General features: G+C 44.5%; 2 protein-coding genes across 2 annotated transcripts; one reads left to right on the top strand and one right to left on the bottom strand.

Annotated features, from left to right (window-relative positions):
• Window positions 1-8579: 8579 nt before the first annotated feature.
• On the top strand, window positions 8580-9233 carry LOC126696669 (uncharacterized). The gene has a single exon (XM_050393355.1). It carries the CDS (start codon window positions 8580-8582, stop codon window positions 9231-9233), a length of 654 nt encoding a protein of 217 aa, XP_050249312.1.
• A 9923-nt stretch (window positions 9234-19156) lies between these two features.
• Window positions 19157-20442, bottom strand: LOC126696670 (uncharacterized). The gene is made up of 2 exons (XM_050393356.1): window positions 19834-20442; window positions 19157-19753 (listed from the first exon to the last, which is right to left on the bottom strand). The coding sequence occupies exons 1-2, from the start codon at window positions 20440-20442 to the stop codon at window positions 19157-19159; spliced, it is 1206 nt and encodes a 401-aa protein (XP_050249313.1).
• Window positions 20443-23756: the final 3314 nt, after the last annotated feature.

The following is a 23756-nucleotide window of genomic DNA, read 5'->3' on the forward strand; positions in this document are numbered from 1 at the left end:
TAGTGGACGAGATCAGAGCAGCAGCAGAACAAAGGCTCGTCAGATACCAGGACCGCATGGCCAAACACTACAACTCTCGAGTCCGACATAGAGACTTCCAAGTTGGAGACCTTGTTCTTAGAAAGGTCATGGGTGCCGCTAGGAACCCTACTCAAGGGAAACTCGGCCCCAATTGGGAAGGACCTTACCGAGTTACATCGTGGCAGAGAAAAGGTACTTACCACCTAGAGACATTGGAAGGACAGAAGCTACCACACCCATGGAACGCCGAACACCTACGGAAGTATTACCAATAGGAGCGACAGCATGAAGACCGACCTATTTTTGTTATTCCAGCAAACTTTAGTTTTACTCATCGGATTTATCATTTACTTTAGTTTTTTCTTTTTTGCAACAAATACTTTTTAGCCCGAAGGGCAGGATTCGGTTTCAATTACTTTTATTTAAATGCATGCCAATAAGAGGAGTTTATTCAGAAATTGCTGGAGTATTTATTCTTTCTACGGTTCACTAATCTCATATTCTAGGACGACTAAGTCCACAACACAAGGTCCTAAAAGCTGACGGACCAAAAAGATGTCAAAAGACATCAAGGCCAAGGCCAAGAAGCTGACGGTCCGAAAAGGCTAAAAGACTAAAAGGCTGACGGCCCAATAAGATGGAGTAACCATCATATGGACAAGGTCCTCAAAACTGACGGACCGAGAAAAAAGATGTCAAAAGACATCGACGCCTAAAAACTGACGGACCAAAAAGATGTCAAATGACATCAAGGCCAAGGCCAAAAAGCTGACGGTCCTAAAAAGCCAAAAGCTAAAAGGCTGACGGTCCAATAAGATGGAGTAACCATCATATGGACAAGGTCCTCAAAACTGACGGACCGAGGAAAAAGATGTCAAAAGACATCGATGTCAAATGACATCAAGGCCAAGGCCAAGAAGCTGACGGTCCTAAAAAGCCAAAAGCTAAAAGGCTGACGGTCCAATAAGATGGAACAACCATCATATGTACAAGGTCCTCAAAACTGACGGACCAAGGAAAAAGGATGTCAAAAGACATCGAATGCCTGAAAGCTGACGGACCAAAAAGGTGTCAACACATCAAGGCCAAGGCCGAAAAAATGACGGTCAAAAAGGCTAAAACTAAAAAAAAAAAAAAAAAAAAAAAAAAAAAAAAAAAAAAAAAAAACTAAACTAACGGTCAGAAGAGACCAACCAAGAGCTGTAAACCGACGGTCATAAAGCTGACGGGGTCTCCAACAGTTGAAAGAACTGACGTATCCCAAGCAGACGGGAATTTTTAAAGATAAAAGCTACCGAAATGAAATACGTGTGCAACTGTACATAAACGACAAAGGTACTTAAACATGGTTTAAAAACTACAAACTGTTTAAAAATTACAACTGTTTTCCCAAAAAATTTAAAAAGAAACAGTTTTATGCATGGCTACAATTAAGCAGAAGGAACGTCAGTTGGGTTGCCGTCAGCCAGATGATCTTCAACGTCCACGATCACGGCTAGAGAATCAGAAGCTGTAGGGTTAGCAGCAGGCTGTGCCAGGACTACACTGCCGTCATGCTCCGGAGTAGTGCCAGGCTGAAGAGAGCCATCGTCTCCGTCATCCATTGTGATCCCAGACAAGTCCAGCTCCGGAAAGGCTGACGCGACCTGTCGAAGGCAATCATCGAACCCAGTGCCGTAATACTGACCACACGAGTCGATAAAAGACTGCGACACTTTGAAGTCTCTAATCACGTCAGTCCCCGCCGTCTGTAACTTCTCCTCCAGAGCCGTCACTTCTCCTTGGAGCTTGTCGTTCTGGCCATTAACCGCCGTCAGTTTTTCCTTAACCTCCTGCAGCTCCTGGTTAAGGAGACGGACGGCTTCCTTGTATTGAGCCTGCTGATTCAACAGGTTCCTGTTGTGGCTACGAACTCGGCTGACGACCCCCTCCTTCGCCACGCAACAGTCACGAAGGGCTTTGACGCGAACCAAGGCCTAAAAGAGCGTATCCATCAGATAAAAAGTACACCAAAACAAGATACGGCATGTTCAACTCAAAAATGTGAGAAACCTACCCTGGAGAGATCAAAGAGGGCCGACGCCCCTAAATCCTCCGTCCCCACTTGATCACATGGCTCCATGTCCGTTGGTTTTATCAGAGATTCAACCTCCCCGATGGCATATTCCTTGTGGGTTAGGAGACGGCACGGACCCTCGTTGACGGGACCAGTAGAAGTCATCACCCCCTTTCCCGCGCCATGGCCAGACGTCGGAGGGGACTTCTCCTTCAATGGTTCATCTGACGGAGTGACGGCAGTCTTTTTTGATGGACGGCCGTCACTCCCGTCAGGTTTCCTCTTCGCCACTTTGGCGACGGCCGTGAGGGTTGACGAGGCTTCCCCCCTGCTTCCTTGGCCTTCCTCTCTTCCTTCTGACGAGCTGCGGCGGCCCGTATCCTTTGCTTCGCGGATTCCATCTCTACAACACAAAGAAACACTTTAGGAAAAGTGACGGAAAGAATGAAACTGACGGGAAAATAAAAGTCTACTCACGTCGTCGCGCAAACTCTTCCAACCTACGAGCTTCCGCTGACGGATCTGGGCCCCCACAGTATAAATGGAGGGTGTCAAGGGTGATCAAATCCCTGCACTTACGGTCTTCCAAAGGGATTTCTAGAATCCGTTGGATGAACTCCTCCTGCTCGTCAGTTATATGCGGACGGGTATAAGCTGAAAAAAAAAATAACAAGTGTTAGTACCGTCGCCTCAAAAAACGCACGAGCCTCATGGGTGACGGGATTAACCTGAATCCTTGACGAAGGCCCAGGTGTTGTCAAAATAACCACGGGGCATCGTCGCCCACTCCTCCTGACGGCAGACCCAGTCAGTCCCTTCAACAAAAAAATACCTACTCTTCCAGTTCCTATTTGAGTCCGGCATATCTGACACTAACCGTAGCCCTTTCTCTCGAGCATTAAAGTGATAAGTCCCCTTAGACGAGGCAATGTGGTGAGGCCTATAACAATAAAAGAATTCTCCTAGTGTAAGCTGACGGTGTCCTCCACTAAGGCTACCCCATAGGATTTCAGCTCCTATAAAAGTCCTCCAGGCGTTTGGGGCAACCTGGGTGACGGATATTCCAAGGAAGTCAGCTAGTTGACGATGCAGAGCCGTCAACGGTAACCTCAGGCCTGCAGCAAACATGGCGTCATACATGCCGACGTCCGCTGTCCGCCCGGAGTAACACCTCTCACCCTCTCTAGGGAGACGGATGGGGATGTGGTCTGGGATTTGATAGCGAACCCGTAACTCCCTAAAAACTTTACCACTCATCCCAGGAAAAAATCTGTTGACGGCCCAATCCTCAGGAAGAATGAAGGGACGGTTATCTAAGGTACCCTCCGAGGTTCCTTCACTGGATCTCTCATCCCCGTCACTATCCTCTCCGTCAACATCCATTCCACCCCCGCCGTTTTCATCCCCTCTTCCCTCATCCTCATCTCCCTCAGCAAAACTCTCATCGCCGTCAGGAGATTGGGCTGACGACTCTCTCTCTGACGGGAGGGAGAAGTCTGACTCGTTTCCAGAACCAAAGGTCTCATCGTAGCCCGCTCCTTCGCGGACTGACGACTCGTCACAAGACGCGTCACTCGACATCTGACTACTTACAAGTGACGGGTTCAAACTAAGTACCTAGGCTGACGGCCTCACTAATGAGGCAAAAATAAAAAGAAAAAGAAGGAAGGAGAGAAGATGAAAACTTACCGGTATGTAGGCCTTCTGGATGGCCCTAGAGACAGCAACGGATAAGCTGACGGAAGTGAAGCTGACGAAAGGTGGGCGACGGTCTGTCTCTCCACAAGATCAGCAAGGTTGAAATAGTGAAAAATGACTGAAAAGCGCTGTTTATATATGGAAAAAATGGCGCGGAAGACGAAGCGACGTCTCGTCAGAAGTGAAGCCAATGGGAACGAGCCACCTGTCCAAGGCATTAAATGCACAGATCCACGCAAACGATATTTTTGTCTCTTTTGAAAACAAACTCCATAGCCCGTCAGTACAGAGTCTGACGGAGGTATGGAGTAGGGGGCAAGTGATGAGGATAAAATTATGCTGGCAAGGATGACGGGACAGACTTGACAAAGGGGGTGACGGGACAGACTTGACAAGGGTGACGAGATGGTTTTGCCGTCAGCATTCCTCCAAGGCTGACGGTGACCTGAAGTAAAAGAACTACACATAGGTCCGAACGTCCGGAAGTTGACGGAATAAGCGTAGACTGACGGGATAACATAAACTGACGGCGTCAGTCTATGGAATGATTGTTCTGCACGTTTACGTGCACGAGTAAATAACTTGCTCCCCACGTTTCATGAAACCTAAGGACTCCTATATGGAAAGAATCCCGTAAAATACGCCCAAGAAGACTCCTATAAGGAAAAGACTTCTACTCCAAGGAAAAGAGGGGCAGCCCTCGCTACTATAAAAACCCAAGCACTCTCACAAACCAAGGTACGCATAATTTACCCTCTCTGGCACTCTAGAGCAGTGAGAATAAGTCTAACTTGACCTTCGGAGGGTGTTTGGCCGGTACCACACCGGTACTCCCTGCTAGGTTATTCCTTTTCGTTGTGCAGGTGCCATTTGCGATCGTACGAGGAACGTGTGACTCACTGGTGGTATTATTTCCAGCATCATCAGGAGGCTATGTTATTTTCATTTATTAATATTCGGCCTTTTGTTTTGTTTGTTTTCCTTTGAGGGGTATTATTGATGCGGTCTCAATTTCTCTAGTTGTAGAATGTTTTATTCTTGGGCCTTGCTCTTTGAATCCTGAACTAATAAGTTTTCAGCCTAATGCAGGGGAATCTTACACTTTTGATGTAAGTGAGCCAAAAAGATTATGTAGCATTTTGATGCAAGTGAACCTTACACTTTTGCATTGACTAATGTGGTTGCTCTTATTATAGCATTTTTATATATATCCATAATTTTGCAAGTGCTGATGTGGGTGTTTTTTTGGATAAAATGTGTAAAATTAACCACTTTTTGTATTTTGCACAATTTTAGATTGACTGATGCGGTTGCTAAATCCGAAATCCTAATACTCTTATAATCTGAAAAACCACGACGATTGATGCGGCATTTATGTGACTAATGATTTGTTCTAGGTTTCCTATATTCTAGCAAGACATGGAAATTCCTCACAGGAACAGAAGTGAAAGACCAAGAGAAACACACTTCTCTTTATATATTCAATGAATTTCATTAGTTTTACTAATTACTAGTCTGTCACTCTGTTGTAGAATAAACATGTAAAGTATATGGGTGATGGGGTATGTGACATGCCATTAGAGTTAGGGGAGCATCTGGCTTATCGAACTTTATTACTCTCGAAGCACTTTGATATAAGTGAGCCAAAAAGATTATGTCCCTTCAATTACTTTTGTCATAAATTTATAATGAAACTTAGAGCCAAGTATAGGAACACTTTTGCTTAATAAAAGAAGTAGAAATTTACAAAACGAAGCAAATATGCTAAGATTTTTATTTTTTAAAGTATAAATTAAGTACAAACCTTAAAATAGAAATCTGCAAATTTTTTCTTGTTTTCTTAGCTAAGCAATGTTAAGACGAACCATTTCTCTAAATTCCAACCTTTGAGTCTCATTATAAAATGTTTTGTGTTTGTTAGGCCAATATGTTAACCAAATCCACCCTCTTGTCTCCCACTCCATAGTCCTTCCTATGGCACTTTTGTCCACCTTCCAGCACACCCTCTCTCCATATTCATCTCCAGCAAAAACCACTCCTCCTTGCCTAGTGAATGGTCAGTATGCACTCGAATTATACCTATCATGTCAGCTATTTCTCGCTCTCTTTTATATTTTAGTGATCTAAATCTTCATAGCATATAAGAATACAATCAAGATCAAACAAAGAACCATGACAATTATTGTGTAATGCAAAGAATAGACTTCTTTGAACAACGCCCTTATGCCTATCGTAATTTCTAAAGCATGTCCTCTCAATTTTGAGAGCCCAATCTTTCAGGAAAAGATCATACTTTTCATGACAGAGTACATAACGATCCTTCCGATTATTTGGATCAATCCAGTAAGAACCCCGTATTTCACCATCAATTTCGCAAAACCTCCTCTAAGAGCCTCAACTGAAAATATTGTATTTTATTGGTTTTTTAGAAAAAGGTTGTCGATATATAACTTGGATGTCTCCGGTGGCACCAACTTTTGTCTCTTCAAACAAGATATCTTCCACGCCGTCGTGTCTACCCCTATTTCTTGGGATGAAGCAGACATTCTTGATACGCCAACCTGTATAAAATCTAAAGGGTTTTTTTGAAAGAGACTGCGTTTAAGAGTGGTGAAAGAGGGATTTTCTTTTTTTAGTTAAAACTCCTAAGTATTGCAAGGTTTTAGATTTTAGAGTAATGGCATTTTATTAGATATGAGTTCCCGCACGATGTGCGGTGCAACTTATTATTAGTTTTCTCTAATATTTCAATAAGTTTTGCCAAAAATCTTGTAACTTAATTGATTGGCACCTCAATTTCAAATAGAAATATTCAGGATTCAGATCTCCACTCCCAATAATCGATGTATAAAAAAGATATTCCAATAAATTTCATTGTAAAAAATTGTAATATTTAGTTATTTTATATATAGACAAAATAGAAACACAGTAAGAGTAGTATAGTGATTTGGTCATACTATATATATATATATATATGTGTGTGTGTGTGTGTGTTTACAAATTGAAAATTGCATGATATAGTAGCTAATATAGATAGGCATGTTTCATGCCTACTAAAAAATGCATATATCTTTCATTTTTTTTTTTTTTTTTTTTTTTACATTCATGATTGTGTGTTACTAAAAAAAATTTCCCCTTTTTGTTAGACATGGTTTCAATTGTTGCAAAAACAACTAAATTTGGGTAAAAATGCCTTATTTCAAATCAATTATTTCTCACATTAAAAAAAAAAAAAAACCAATTGTTTTTCATATAAATCTTAGAAAAATGATATTAGAAGTTCATTCTGCTTAAAATAATTAATATAACAAAATAAACATATTTATTATATTAGTAATCTTTCTAATTACATGGAATACATACTGCAGTGTTAGTTCCACACAAACACATACACACGCGCGCGCACACACACAAAGAAGTTAGGAAATTTAAGGTGTACGGCACTGTGATATCCAAGCTCAGGTGGGCCTTGGATCCTGACTCAACAGTGTGGCCCATGGCATCCACCTCTTTCTACCTAAGGCCCCAACCCGAGCCCACAAAAGCCACAATCCCAGGCCTCATATTGCCCAAAAGCCTGAGGAGTAGATAATCTCAATTAGCACGCACCCTGTTCTGCCGCCTGGGCCTTGCTCAATGAACCATATCCCGAGCAAGAAGAAAGGCGCTTGGGGACACCATCTCTTGTATGCCCCGCAGTGCCTTGGGGAATATCGTTGCCAAGCATATCTACTGAAATGGGAACCATTTCCAAAGCCACTTTCACCACACCCTACTCCCACCTAAACACCCACTTACAATTAACGACATTGGACCTCCTATTGCACTAACCATGGAAGTAATCATGGTCTCTCCACTAATTTTAGGCTATAAATATGAGAAGTTAAAGGAGAGAAAAGTGGATGGTGGAAGAGGAGAAGTAATTTCGTTAAGTTTCTGTGCCGAGAACAACCCAAAGTAGGAAACTCAAGCCCACAATACAAATAAATTGTGAGCCAGAGTGAGGCCCAACCCAATAGCCTCGCTTTTGGTGGGCACAATTGGCGTCGTCTGTGGGAATCTCCTACAAAGCTGTGGTTCAACTAAGACTCACGCTCAGGAAGATGTCTGAAAGACGTTCAGGAAGCTATGCTGAAAGTGGTTCCGTGGGGTCTTCTCTGGGATCCACCTGGCAGGAACAAAGGCACAAGAGGCGTGAAGATAGGGATCACGAACAAGAGGAAGATTGGTCAAGCCTTGGAGAGGGATCGTACCAAACTCACTGAACATTATCAGGTGCTTCAGGGCACGGGTAATTTGATGAGAGAGATGAGGAGCTGGAGCGGTTACGCAAACTGGTGAGAGATTTGGAGTTGGAGGCGAGAGGTAGGCACCAGAGAAGGGATCGAGATGACTGAGAAAGGAGAGCTAATAGTGGGGGAAATTGATATGGGGCGAGGTCCAATCAGTCTGATTCCCGTTAATGCCGGGATCGTTCGCATTCACGGGAGTCCCGTCGACGCAAGTACCGTTCCCATTCCCGAGAGTCGTGTCAACACCAAGACCGTTCACGTTCACGCGAATATGCCAACCGGGGTTCAGACTCCTCAGAGGAGCGATAGCCCCACAACGCCACTATGGATGCTATGAGTCGCGCCTTACGCGAGTCGCTCTGTTGCCGTTCTCTAACGACATTGAACGGGCCCCAATGCCGACCAGATTCACGCGGCCACCATTTTACTCCTACGATGGGAAAATAGACCTAGTAGAGCACGTCAATCATTATATCCATATGATGTCTCTGCATACACATAATGACGCACTGATGTGTAAGGTATTTCCCTCAAGCCTCGGGCCCACGGCATTGAGATGGTTTAATGGGCTACGAAAAGGTTCCATTCATAGTTTTGCTGAGCTGATTCAGGAATTCGATGCCCGATTTATGACGTACAGTCGGATGCCGCAATCGGTGTACGCATTACTATCTATGAAGATGAAGGTCGGCGAAACCCTTCGTAGTTATGCCAGTCAGTATTGGGAGCTTTACAATGAGATTGGTGGGGGTAATGAGAAGATTGCAGCAAGCACTTTTAGGATGGGGCCGCTCCAGGATTCCAAACTACGAGAGTCATTGACGAAAAGGCCTCTCGAGGATATGAGGCAACTCATGAGGCGCATTAAGGAGTATAAATGCCTTGAGGATGATCGGCTACAAAGTAAGGGCAAGGCCCCGTTATTAAATTGTCCTCGGCAAGGCATTTTTTCGCCAAGACCCCGAAAGGATATGAGAATGCAGGAGCTGGAAGTACAAATGGGGGAGGTGAACATGGCATTCAAGGAGCCGGTGCACAAGATCGTAGACCGGATTAAGAACGAATCGTACTTCAGATGGCCAAACAAGATGGGGGGAGAACCATCTCGGAGGAACCAGAACTTGTACTGTACCTATCACAGAGATAAGGGGCATAACACCAAGTAGTTTCGGGTGTTAAAAGACCACCTAGGGCAATTGGTGAAGGTAGGGTATTTGAAGGAGTTCGTGGTGGATTCCAAGAACAGGGCAAGGAGCCCAACAAAGAGGAAATCCTCTCCCACCACCAATGGGAGTGATTAAAGTCATCCATGCTACGCTGAGGAGTACTGCGATGACTAGAAAGGGGGTATTGACTGTTGTACCCGTAGAAAATTACTCGGATGAGCAACCCCTCGAAAAGAAAATTAAATTTGCTCAGGAACCTCTTGCTTTCGACGATGACAACCTAGAGGGAACGATTCAGCTGCACGATGATGCGTTGGTGGTGACGACTCGAATAAGTGGTTTCCTAGTAAAGAGGGTGATGATAGATCAAGGGAGCAGGGCCGACGTGATGTACCCCGACCTGTTCAAGGGGCTCGGGTTGAAAAAGGTGGACCTCTCAAAGTATGACACACCTCTGGTTGGGTTTAATGGCAGGGTAGTGATTCCCCAAGGACAAATCTCCATTCCCATGAATATGGAAGGTAAGGAGGTAGTTGTAACGTTTATAGTGGTAGCCTCATTTTCTCCTTATACAGCGATTTTGGGAAGGTCATGGATTCATGCAATGGGGGCCGTTCCATCCACCCTGCATGTGAAGGTTAAGTTTCGCACTGAGCAAGGTGTTACCATGGTAAGAGGAAGCCAGCAGGTGGCTAGACAGTGCCTGGTCGCGGCAATTAGTTGGAAGAATGAACAGGCCGATCAGAAGGAAACCACCGAGGAGGCAACTTTATAGCAATTACAGGAGCCCCGAGAAGAAATGGGGGCTGGTTGTGTCGAATAACTAATTTTTAGAGTTAAAATATTATTGAATGTTGACAAATATTTTCAAATAGGAATAAGTATAAAGGACGAGGATAGGGTAGGAGTGTTGTTGTTTCTCATTCAAAATGTAGACGTCTTTGCCTAGAGCCCGTATGAGGTGCCCGGGGTAGATCCCGAATTCGTAGTCCACAGGCTTAATGTAGACCCGTCTTTTCCTCTTAAGAAGCAGAAGTCGATGAGGTCAGCCAAGGAGTACGTCGTGGCAGTTAAATTGGAGGTTGAAAGGTTAAAAGAGGCCGGGGCGATAAAGGAAGTCTTCTTCTTGGAATGGTTGGCGAATACCGTGGTAGTCAGAAAGAAGAACCGCAAATGGAAGGTTTGTGTAGATTTCATGGATTTAAACTGAGAATGCCCAAAGGACCCGTTCCTTATGCCGAAAATCGATCAGTTAATGGATGCCACCTACGAGCACCCGAGGATGAGTTTCTTGGACGCTTTTCAGGGCTATCATCAAATCGCCCTAGCTGCCGAGGACCAGGAGAAGACGACATTCATCTCTCCTGATGCCAACTACCACTACACCATGATGCCCTTCGAATTAAAGAATGCCGGGTCAACGTATCAATGGATGATGACGAGGATGTTTCGGGACAAAATTAGGCGTACGGTTGAAGTGTACATTGATGACATGGTAGTAAAAAGCAAGCAAGAAGTATGGCATATTGAGGATCTTCAGGGGATGTTTGAAGTACTTCGGCAACATAAGTTGCACCTTAATGAGGAAAAGTGCGCTTTTGGGGTAGAAGCTGGCAAGTTTTTGGGATATTTAATCACTTACCGGGGAATCGAAGTCAATCCTGATCAAATCGAAGCCGTGAAGTGTCTCAAACCACCGAGCAATCCAAAGGAGGTGCAGGTATTGACCGGAATGCTAGCCGCCCTTAACCGGTTCATTTCTAAACTTGTTGATTGCTACCGTCCATTCTACCAATTCTTGAGGAAGTGAAGGGGATTTCAGTGGGACGAAAAGTGTGAAAAAGCTTTCCAGAACTTAAAGGAGTATTTAATGCAGGCACCTTTGTTGACAGCCCCGGAGCCCAGGGAGGACTTATTCATGTACCTCTCGATGTCCGATCACGCTGTAAGTGTCGTGCTTCTGAGGGACTGAGGAGTGAAGTATCTTGTATATTATATCAGCAAAACCTTGGCCGATGCCGAGACGAGGTATCTGCCTTTGGAAAAGTTGGTATTGGCACTAGTTCATACCACAAGAAAACTGCCCTATTACTTTCAGGCTCATACCGTATATGTATTAACCAAATAGCCCTTGTAGTCATTGTTAAAAAGATCTAACTTCACGGGACGGATAGCTAAATGGGGGACCTGGCTTGGAGCCTTTGACATAAGGTATAAACCAAGGAGTTCGATGAAAGGGCAGGTGTTAGCTGATTTTGTGGCAGAATTTTATCCTAGTAACAAATGGGAAATGGTTTGTCATGTGGAAAACCGTCCATGGAGGGTGTTTGTGGACGGTGCATCAAGCGCCATGGGGGCTGGTACTGGGATTGTTATAATTACTCCGAAAGGAATACAGTTGGAGCATTCTTTTAGATTGGGGTTTAGAGCCTTTAATAACAAGGCAGAGTACGAGGCCTTACTTGCCGGATTGAGGACCGTTTTAGGCATGGGCACCCGGGACGTAGAGATTTATTCAGATTCACGACTGGTGGTTAGCCAGGTACAGGACAGTTTTGAAGCCCGGGATTCTCGAATGAAAGAGTACTTACAGGTGGTAAAGCAAGTTATAGGTAAGTTCTGTATGGCAAAGGTGACCCAAATGGCCTGGGGGCAAAACAGACACGTTGATTCTTTGGCTACGCTAGCTTTAGCAATGACCGGGGATGTTCCTCGGTTAATCAAAGTGGAACTCATAACGGAACCGAGCATTAATACCGCGACTGATGTTGGTATCATCGGGGTTGGTGTTAACAGGGTTCGCCGAATAGCCTCTCGATACTGGTTGTCGGCGGATAGGAAGCTATATTGAAGGTCCTTTGGAGGGCCATACCTTTTATGCTTACACCCCGAGAAAGTAAACAAACTCTTGGCTGAGCTACATGATGGTGTGTGCGGCAGTCATGTGGAGGGACGCTCATTAGCTCACCGGGCAATGACTCAGGGATTTTGGAGGCCATAGATGCAGAAGGATGTTGCCAAATATGTGCGTAAGTGTGAGCGGTGCCAAAAGCATACCCCCTTGATCCACCAGCCAACAAGACATCTGAATCCGATCAGTAGTTACACAATGGGGGCTGGATATTCTCAGCCCATTTCCCTGGGCGACGGGCAATCGAAGGTTTGTTTTAGTGGCTGTTGATTACTTCACCAAATGGGCGGAAGCAGAAGCGTTAGCCAACATTCGAGACATGGATGTTAAGAAATTCGTGTGGAAGAATATAGTCACTAGATTTGGGGTGTCGGACTCTATTATATCCGACAATGGGATGTAGTTTGACAGTAGGGCCTTCTGCGAGTTTTGTGGTGATCTCGGCATCAAGAACAGATACTCTATCCTGGTATATCCTCAAAGCAATGGACATGCTGAAGCCATTAATAAGACAATTTTGAATGGATTGAAGAAAAGATTGGACAGTGTGAAGGGTAAGTGGGCCGAGGAGTTGCCCAACGTTTTATAGGCATACCGAACAAAGCTTAGGAGATCTACAGGAGAAACTCCGTTTTCCTTGACGTACAGGGCAAAAGCTGTGATACTGGCCGAAGTAAACCTATACAATGCACGGGTCGAAGGATTTAATCCCGCCCAAAACGAAGGGATAATGGTGGAGCGTTTGGATCTGTTGGAGGAATACCAAGAAGCAGCGACCATACGGCTAGTCGAGTATCAGCAGGAGCTCGCTCGACGTTACAATCGGGATGTGAAGACGAGGGAATTCAGTGCTGGGGACTTGGTGCTACAGAAAGCAGTTAGGAACATGCGAGATACGAATGCTGGGAAACTGGCCCTTACTTGGGAAGGGCTTTATAGGGTTACTGCTATCGCGAGTGCAAGAGCGTACTACTTGGAGGACCTAGACGAGAGGCCACTTCCCCAATTGTGGAACGTCCATAACTTGAAAAATTTTTATCACTAATCGGTTGTACATGGGAGTGTAGATTCAGTGTAATCTTGTACATATGCTTTGTCAACTAATATAAAGTTGATGTTTATCCATACAGGTGCATTTAATTCTATTACTGTTAATCCATCAGCCTCGGCCAGCAAAAATAGGAAAGTTAAGAAGACTAAGGCAGTTTGTTTTAAGCTAAGGACAAAAACCTATCCCCGGTTCGATTTCCATCACCAGGCAGGTGGAAACCTAACGCAAAATTTTCTAAGGATAGAAGCCTGCTTCTCAGTTCGATCATTATCATCGAGCAGGTGGAAACCTAACACAAAATTTTCTAAGGACAGAAGCCTGCTTCCCGGTTCGATCATTATCACCGAGCAGGTGGAAACCTAATACAAAATTTTCTAAAGATAGAAGTCTGCTTCTCGGTTCGATTATTATCACCGAGCAGGTGGAAACCTAACGCAAAATTTTCTAAGGACAGAAGCCTGCTTATCGGTTTAATCCTTATCACCAAGCAGGTGGAAACCTAATGCAAAATTTTCTAAGAACAGAAGCTTGCTTCTCGGTTCAATCAATGTCATCGAGCAGGTGGAAACCTAACGCGAAATTTTCTAAGGACAGAATCCTGCTTCCTGATTTGATCATTATCACTGAGCAGGTGAAAACTTTACACAAACGATTCCTAGGGGTTGAAAACTGTCCTGGAACAGGGACTTGCATCCCGGTTTTCCATGCCTTACATTTAGCCTTAGAAGTTAGGAAGGGTAGCATCTGTTAAGTGGGGGTTTCCATTACCAAGGAATTAATCCATTCTCCTCTCCAAACCCGTCCCGAACATCATACATGCCCAAAGGTAAGCTTTCCTACCTGATCATTAAGAGGGTATATATATGTGCATTCGCAAAAAATAGGAGAATATAACAAAAGAAACAACGTAATATTGAACATTCATAAACATGATTAAAGCTAAAGTCTGGCAATTAAACCTTAATTAAATATGGCCAACACATAAAAACTAAACCAGTGTCTTGTCACCAAAACTCAGTGACTACAGAAAATTTAACCCGACAAAAATAATTGTTTTGTCACCACAACCCGGTGACGTAGGCAAACTTACTAAAGGAAAGAAATTACTTAAATAAAAGGAAAGAAAAGGTAAATAAAAAGAGTCTGGTTCGACAGTTAGACTGTAGGGTCTGCAGGCTGCATCTGGGCGACAGTCACGGGCGGCTGCTGATTCGGTACTAAAGGCTGAAATTGGGTGTCCTCGTCGGATTGGTCGCCAGCACGAGGGTTATTGGAGACTTCCACATCAACCAACTCCACGTGGGAGTCAATTTGCTCCACCAACTCCCTCATACTTGTCGTTTCCTCTTCATCAATAGGCCCAAGAGGATTCTGCATGGTTGGGTTAGTGCTCAGGAAGGGGATTTGACCGGGATTCCTTAGAGGGGAGTCCTCAGGGACCCCCAAGGCTTGTAGGGCAGCCAACCAACCTTCCTCGAAAGTTAGCTTCCGGGCTTCTAGGATGACAAGCTTTACAGAGTTTTCCGTGTCAGCGAATCCCTCATTATACCATTTGTTTTCACAGGCCTCCAGAGCTGCCTTTAAGTCGGTAACCTCCTCAGCCCGTGTAGTATTCATACTCGCCGCCTCCGCTAGTTTTAGCTCAGTCTCCCTCAGCTTAACCTCCAACTCCGAGGATCTCTTTTCTGCCACCACCCTGGCCTTCTCGGACACGGCAGCCTTCTTCTCCGCAGTTGCAGCAGCCTTGACTTTCTCTTTCGCAGTTGCCTTGGCCACATCTTTAAGGGCCTTCTCCCGACCGGCATCCTCGGCTAGTTCTTTTAGCCGCCCGTCAAGTATATAAGCCAGTTGAGCGGCCTAATGAAGCAACAATGATAAGTATAAGAACAGAAAGAATATGCATAGAAGTTAGTGGTAAACTAAAAAACAAGAGATTACCGCAATAGTATGCCATTACAACCTCCTTCCCATGGACTCGTTTATGCCATCTTTAAAAGCATTTACGTCCTCAGGTAAAAGAAGGCCGTGCACCAAACTTTGGGCAACACGACCCCCCTCACCTTTATCCCACACCCGCACACTCGCGGTCGTAGAAAGAGGCCTGCCATCCATCTGAAATGTGGGTCACCACTCTGATGCAGCTTGGGATGTGGACGCCACGTTCGTCTCGGTTTGAGCAGTTGGCTCCTGGATTACGATGCCTTTTGATGGCTAGGCAGGAGTCCTGGCAGGCGCATCACCCGAGCCGATGGGGTTCTGCTCGGCAGTACGTTGCCTCTTCCAGGATCGGCCGAAAGGAGGAGAAGGGGGAGTTTGACCACGGCCTTGAGGTGGTTACTGTTGTGCGGCTGGCCGGGCACCGGGCAAAAAACGGCTAACCGTCATGGTCCTTCGTGTCACCATGCCTTCACCTCGATCGGATTCGGTTTCAGAGGAGCTTTAGGTTCAACAGGAACCTCGGGTTCAATATGAGCCTTGAGTTGAACGGGGGCTTCCGGCTGAACTGGCACGTGTGCCTGTTCCCGGCGGCGTTAAGACACGTGTTCAGCTAACTCGTCCCGTATGGGTGCAAGCTCGTTCGAACAAGTGTACTGCAAGCCAAGGTTACGAGCTTCACCTATTGTGAGCCTCGGAGGAAGGAAATTTGCGTGTTGTACGTTGATGTATGAAAGGAAGGGACTGTCAACTAGCAAAGTTTGGCTAAATGCTTGCTAAGTAGAATACACGAGATCAACGCCGAGGATTAAATGAGATGCTCGAAGTTGTCGGTCCCATTGTACAAAAATTTCTGACCTAAGCACAAAATTTAGGTCCCGAACATGCACTACTCTAAGATCCTTCTTAAACTTTTTGCTCTCTGCATAGAAGCAACACAAAAACTGATTAGTAATTACTTGATCAAATCAAAATTAATAAATTAATAAAATCAAGTTAAGAAAGTATATATGGAACCAACCAACATCGTGCGGTAAGAACACGCAGGGGAACTCCTTGGCAGGCTAGTTGCCGCTCACCCGTACAAACTCTCCAGCTGAGTTCCTATTTGAGTAAGCAGGCATGAAATAAGCCGTACCCTCATGTCTCTGGTTTTTAAGCAATAGTCCGAATCGATGTTGCCGCACAAATTGTACATGTAATTAACGTCATGGTAATTCAGTTGTAGGCCAAACAACTGGTTTAGCCTACTGACGCAACTCACCACTCAGTAAAAGTTAGGGGGGAGTTGGTCGGGACACAGACCGTAAAATCTGAGTGTACCTATGACGAGGGGGTCAACGGGGAACCTAATCCCACCCTCAAGAATTTCCATTAAGGGAAAGAAAACTGTATTTGCACCATGGCGCCTTTGGATGTCAATATCACCCTCGTGACAGTAGGCGATATCAACATCCTCAGGGACGTTGTAGGCAGCCCTAAAAGTAGCCAAGTAGGCTTCTGAGGAAAGGAGATGAGAATAGCCCATTCTCTAAGGAAAGATTCATAGAACTATGATTACGATAGAACAGAAAGAAATAGAACAAGTAGAAGGAAAGGGAAAAGAAACTTACTGAGGGCTCTAAGGAGGAAGGATGTTTTGGGCTAGAAGATGAACGCACAGAGTATATGCTCAGAAGAGAGAAAACTCAGAGAATGAAGAGTGAAAAAGTGAAAGAATGATTTGGGTTGGGCTATTTATAGGAGCCAGGAAGGGGTGAGCAACGTTTAATTAACAATAAAGAGGCATAATCAATAATAATGAGGCCAAAAAAAACCTTACGGATACGAATGGTGACTGAGACACGTGCTGCCTCGGTTCACAAACCGTCAGGTAATAATGACGACTGAACCAAACAACCAAATACAATGCGTCTTTTGAGAGCGCATTAATGGGTCTCTGAAACCATCCAATATCCACCCATTGAGCTTCTCGGATAGCTATTGCCTCTTAGATTCCTTGATTCGTTCCCGAGAGCCGGGCACGAATCAAGGGGGAGCTAATGTACGGCACTGTGATACCCAAGTCTGGGTGGGCCTTGGATCGTGACTCAACAGTGTGGCCCATGGCATCCACCTCTTTCTACCTAAGGCCCCAACCCGAGCCCACAAAAGCCGCAATCCCAGTCATCATATTGCCCAAAAGCCTGAGGAGTAGATAATCTCAATTAGCACATACCCTGTTCGGCTGCCCGGGCCTTGCTCGACGAACCACATCCCGAGCAAGAAGAAAGGCACTCGAGGACACCATCTCTTGTATGCTCGGTAGTGCCTTGGGGAATATCGTTGCTGAGCATATCTACTGAAATGGGAACCATTTCCAAAGCCACTCTCACCACACCCCACTCCCACCTAAACACCCACTTACAATTAACGACATTGGACCTCCTATTGCACCAACCATGGAAGTAATCATGGTCTCTCCACTAATTTTAGGCTATAAATATGAGAAGTTAAAGGAGAGAAAAGTGGATGGTGGAAGAGGAGAGGTAATTTCGTTGAGTCTCTATGCCGAGAACAACCCAAAGTAAGAAACTCAAGCCCACAATACAAATAGATTGTGAGACAGAGTGAGGCCTAACCCAATAGCCTCGCTTTTGGTACGCACATAAGGGATTAAGATTAATTTTAGTGAATTCACAAATATTTAATTTTTTTATAGCTTTTGTGACAATTGTTGTCAAAACAACTAAACATGAGTAAGAATGTTATATTCTAAATTTATTATTGTTATTCCAACTAAAAATTATTTTCTATATAGAGTTTATAAAAATAAACATATAAATTCATTTAATATAAATAATTAATGAACAACAATAGATAATTAATATATGCATTTACTCTATTGGCTAATTCAATGAACTAATACTTTAATATAAATACAAACTTAGTTGAAGTAGAAAACTAAATAAAGAGAATTTCAAGGAATGTGTCACATGACACAACCTCATACTCTCCAACATGAGGTCTCTACTTTATATATATATATATATATATATATTGTAGGGCCGGGGAGCTTATGATCCGGCCCACGCTCTATCCGGGCTTAGGGCCCGTGCCGAGGAGGTAGTGTGCCGAGGACGAGTGATCAAAGGCCGAGGGGTTAAGGGGAACAGCTGAGAACGACCCTATCCTCGGCACTCCAAGACTTCGATGAGAAGAGCAACGTCTTAGTGAAGGATATCCCCAAATAGTCCCCTAAAGGGGATGTGAGTGGAATAGGGCCCACGTGGAGGTACGGTGCAAAATAGGTTCCAGGAAAATACGTCCCCTCCACATTAAATGCGCCGGCCAGTGTCCTGATCATGTTAATGAGAAAAGACGCTTGGACGGTGTAACTTCGATCCTCGCAACTAACAGAAAGTAAGAGGGGACAGCTGATGGGACAGGTATAGAAGTAAGCACCTGCCTGACCAACAAGTGGAGGGCTAAGATCAACCAAGAAGGACTATATAATGTAAAGGTTAGTGCACCAAGAGGAGGTTGGGAAAAATGGCCAAAAACCAGAGCCTCCCAGCCCGCCTCCAGGAAAAAGACTCCTAGGGCGAAAACGACTTAACCATGTATGAGTACTACTAGAAACCCACCGTCTGGTGACTGAGGCCTAGCCTTTCAAACCCACGCTCTACAAATGATATTGTTTGAGCCTTTTTACGTGCGAACCCAACACCGTTGCGGGTCGTTACGAATCGTGTCCTTACATATATATATATATATATATTGATTATCACGTGAAAGGCAAGAAAAAAAAAAGGCCAAAATAAAAGGACAAAGTTCAGGTACAATATTAACCATATTCAAAATCATTAATATTATTACATATTTAAAAAATTTAACAGTTGGATTGCATGTTCTTTACGCTCTTAATATATTTGTCAATTTTTTTGTCAATTAAATATTATTTACTATATGATTTACAAGATTATATTTTATGCATAATTTTATATTACAAATGTAACATCCGCTTTTAAAAAATGTAACATAATTTTATAATTTTATATTACGGATGGCTGTAGGGTAGAATATGTTCTCCGCTTTCCACAAGTCGGATGAAGCATTCACCCCAGCTCGCTTCAATGCCTCTTCCCAAACCTGGGAGCAGTAAAGCCTGCATACTCCAGGAATCTGGGCTTTAAGGATGGCTTGGGTTTCAGCTACCCCTGCATTATAACCATCATCCTCGGCCGTTTCCTTGGCAACCTCAGCCTCATTTCTGGCAAACTCGGCCTCCCGCTTGACCCTTATGGCTTCGTCACGAGCATACTCCACCACACCTTTGTCATGCTCGGCCGCGGCCAGCTTTTTACTTAAATCCTCGATCAGATCTTTAGCTATTTGCAACTGATCCTCGGCTTCAAGTAGACGTTTTGTTTGGTCCTCGGCCTGTTTTTGGGCACTAGCTAGGCCCGCTGATGCGCTATCCCTTTCACGGATAGCAACTGTTAGGTCAGCCTTGGCCTTGGTGAGTTCATCCTCAAAGGCTTGGAGAGTCTTCGCGGCCGTTATGCGCTTAGTGCGTTCATTCTCGGCCGTCTTACTCTTATTATTCACCTCTTCCTCCATCCTATAAGTGGCCTGGAGAGCCTGGCAAGGGAGATAAATGCATAGTTAATAACAAACCAGGAGCCAGAGTTAATAAAGTTTTAGATTTCAAGAAACCTTACCATGCCCAAGTACCTCTTAGTACTGAGGAAGACCTCCTGCATCCTCATTTTCCTCAGACCATCCATGTCAGTAGGAAGTAGCATGGTTCTCCCTAATGCGTCTGCCACGTAGCCACCCTTGCCATCTCCAAGGTCCCTCATGGATGCAGTTTCCAGCAGTGGACCCCCGTGAAGCATTGGGGCAGGAAGCCAGGCGCTTGGCAAGGACTGGGCCTCGATCCCCTTTCCCTTGCCTTGAGAGGATTGAACTTCAGTCTCTTTACCCTTGCTTTGGTGCCCAAGCTTCAGTTGTTTTGTACGCGGAGCCTCCTCCTTCTCCTTAGAAGGTTGGGATTTTCCCTCGTCCATGATTTCCTTGCCCTTGGGGCTCCTCTTTCTCTTCGAAGCAGTGCCTTCCGGCCGAGGAGGTAGAGATGGTTGGGAGGAAGCAGGAAGTTTGGGGTGGGGGGATTGTGGCTGTGACTTGGTGGAAGATGACCTAGTCTGGACAATCTGGGGCTGAGGTGGTGGGGAAGGAACCTTGGGTTGTGGCATTCCCTGCGTATCCTTCCCAGGTTGACCCTCGAGGAGTTCGAGTAGGGGGGTCGGGGGCTTTCTCTTGAGTCCCATCTCGGCCTGAGAAGAGGTGCCTACTGACGATAATTCCGCCTCGGACAAGGACGAGTCACCTATATCCCCAGAAGGATCCTCAGATTAGTGGGCTAGGTCAAATACCCCAAAACCTTCCTCGGGCCGTTCTAGCTCGCCTTCGTCCTCTGCTACTTGATGAGATGAGGAGGGGCCCACGGGTGGGATGTTCTCGGGGATGGATGGTTCCTGGGAGATTAAAAATCCTTTCTCGACCACGGTAATTTTTGGAAGCCAAGGACGGCTGGCGCTGATCACATGCCTTGCGTCCGCAAATGACTTCTGAACAGGAGGGTACCCTAGTATTTTGTGAGCTGCTCAGACTTGATCATCTCCGTCATTTACAAAAACTCCTGCTTGTAAGACAGTCTCTAAGTCCGCCCGGTTGACTAAGTGAAAATGCCGTTGATAGGCGTGTGGATCTACAAAAAGAAAAACACGCATGCATGGTTAGTCTCCAAACAACATTAGATTAGAATGGCGTTAAGACTCATCGCCCTTCCATTCCCAGTACCCCACCTGGTTCTCCTTCTACTATGGGACACATCGCCATCGTGCCATTCACCAGAGACGATAAGGAAATCCTTGTTTAATCCCTTGTTGGAATCAGGGAGGCATTGGATTAATCAAATCCTTTCGTCCCTTGTCTTCATGTAAAAGGTTTTCCCCTTCAACTTTTGGAGATTATAGCACCAGTTCACATCATGGTGGGTCAGTCTTAACCCCATCTTCTCGTTTAAAGCGTCCACACAACCCAGAATCCTAAAAACGTTGCCGGCGCACTGGGTGGGGGCTAATCGGAAGTGCCTGAGATAACCCATCGTTACCGGCCCCATAGGGATTCTCATACCCCCCTCTACAAAGGCGAGGACGGGAATTACTACCGCGCCCATTTCCCTCTTATAATGCCACTCCCCCATCTTACAATGCCTCAGACTTACATTGGGAGGAATCCTATAATCGACGATGAACTTATTCATCGCCTCTTCAGTATCGACTAATTTCCTCAGTCTCAATTTAGCCATCTCTATGACTTACTAAACAAACCCAACCCGCGACGGGAGAAGAAAGGGAATCAACGAAAAATAAACCTAGAAAAGAAAAATCACGAGTTAATGGAGGTAGGGAACTTACATAAAAGAGGAAAGGCGCTTCGGATAGGCTTTTTGTGCTGGAGATAGACTTGAATTTGGACGAAAATTCAGATGAACCCAGAATATACGCGCTAGAACTCTTAAGTGCAAAACTGAAGAGACAGATCTGTTCCAAAAAATCTCTTATACTTTCTAGGGTAACTGCACAAATTTTCCCGCCCATAAAGACCAAGGGATCACGACCGTTCGATCTTCATCATGCCGTAGAACGTGGGAAACACAAAGCCGCCCGTATTTAATGAGACCACGTTTCGCCTTCCAAGGGCTCTAGGAACATGTCTCGGGCAGATAAAAAGTCTCGGGAACCGATAGGTGACAAGGATGGACAGGCATTGGCAGATGTGTGATGTCATCAAAACCCTCCTATCCGTCCGAGGAGTCGGATAGCAGGATTTTGAGGGGCTATTGTAGGGCCGGGGAGCTTATGATTCGGCCCACGCTCTATCCGGGCTCAGGGCCCGTGCCGAGGAGGTAGTGTGCCGAGGACGAGTGATCAAAGGCCGAGGGGTTAAGGGGAATAGCTGAGAACGACCCTATCCTTGGCACTCCAAGACTTCGATGAGAAGAGCAACGTCTTAGTGAAGGATATCCCCAAATAGTCCCCTGAAGGGGATGTGAGTGGAATAGGGCCCACGTGGAGGTACGGTGCAAAATAGGTTCCAGGAAAATACGTCCCCTCCGCATTAAATGCGCCGGCCAGCGTCCTGATCATGTTAATGAGAAAAGACGCTTGGACGGTGTAACTTCGATCCTCGCAACTAACAGAAAGTAAGAGGGGACAACTGATGGGACAGGTACAGAAGTAAGCACCTGCCTGACCAACAAGTGGAGGACTAAGATCAACCAAGAAGGACTATATAATGTAAAGGTTAGTGCACCAAGAGGAGGTTGGGAAAAATGGCCAAAAACCAGAGCCTCCCAGCCCGCCTCCAGGAAAAAGACTCTTAGGGCGAAGACGACTTAACCATGTATGAGTACTACTAGAAACCCACCGTCTGCTGACTGAGGCCTAGCCTTTCAAACCCACGCTCTACAAATGATATTGTTTGGGCCTTTTTACGTGCGAACCCAACACCGTTGCGGGTCGTTACAAATCGTGCCCTTACATATATATATATATATATATATATATTGATTATCACGTGAAAGGCAAGAAAAAAAAAGGCCAAAAGAAAAGGACAAAGTTCAGGTACAATATTAACCATATTCAAAATCATTAATATTATTACATATTTAAAAAATCTAACAGTTGGATTGCATGTTCTTTACGCTCTTAATATATTTGTCAATTTTTTTGTCAATTAAGTATTATTTACTATATGATTTACAAGATTATATTTTATGCATAATTTTATATTACAAATGTAACATCCCTTTTTTTTTTTTTTTTAAATGTTAGATTTTTATGGATCCCATGTGCCCCCACCTACCCCACCATTCCCTACCACACATTCTCACACTATTACTTTGTCTCTTTGGCTAGCCATTCCTCTTCTTCCTCATTTGTTTTCTTTCTTTTTTCTCACAAACACTCCCTCACACTCTCCCACCGATGCCACTCCATACCATCATCTCCACCATCATTTTTTTGGCAAGGTCATTGGAAAATCCTTCGGAACCTCTAAGCATTTTCATCCATTTTATTTGAGGTAAAGATTTCTAATGTTTTTTTTATGGGTTTTATGCTTTTTCTAGAGGTTCTCTTTATCTAAGCTTTGATAATAATATTCATATGATTTATGAGCTTTGGTTATGAGCTTTGGAAGTGATATTTTTGTGTTTATATGTATGGGTTTTGTCTTGGTGGATTTATTTGATGAGTGGGTTTTTAGTTTTTACAATGGTGGCTATCTAAGTGGTGAAGATTTGGGAGTTTTGGCTTTTTAATGTGAAATAAATGGTGAATATAATTGTTATTGATTATTTGGAGCTAGTTAAAGATTCAAATTGTTTGGCTTGGAGGATATTATGACTTTGGTGTCAAGGGCCTCTTGATGATGTTACATAAATCTTGTGGAAACTACTTATAAAGTGTTGGGGTTTTGATGTTAGAGATAATACCTTGAATGATTTATGAGTATAATGGGGGTCTATGCCTTGTAAATTAATTTGTTGAGAAATTTTGGAAGTGGAATATATTAT

This window comes from Quercus robur, chromosome 8 (assembly GCF_932294415.1).
Source record: "Quercus robur chromosome 8, dhQueRobu3.1, whole genome shotgun sequence".
NCBI lineage: Eukaryota > Viridiplantae > Streptophyta > Magnoliopsida > Fagales > Fagaceae > Quercus > Quercus robur.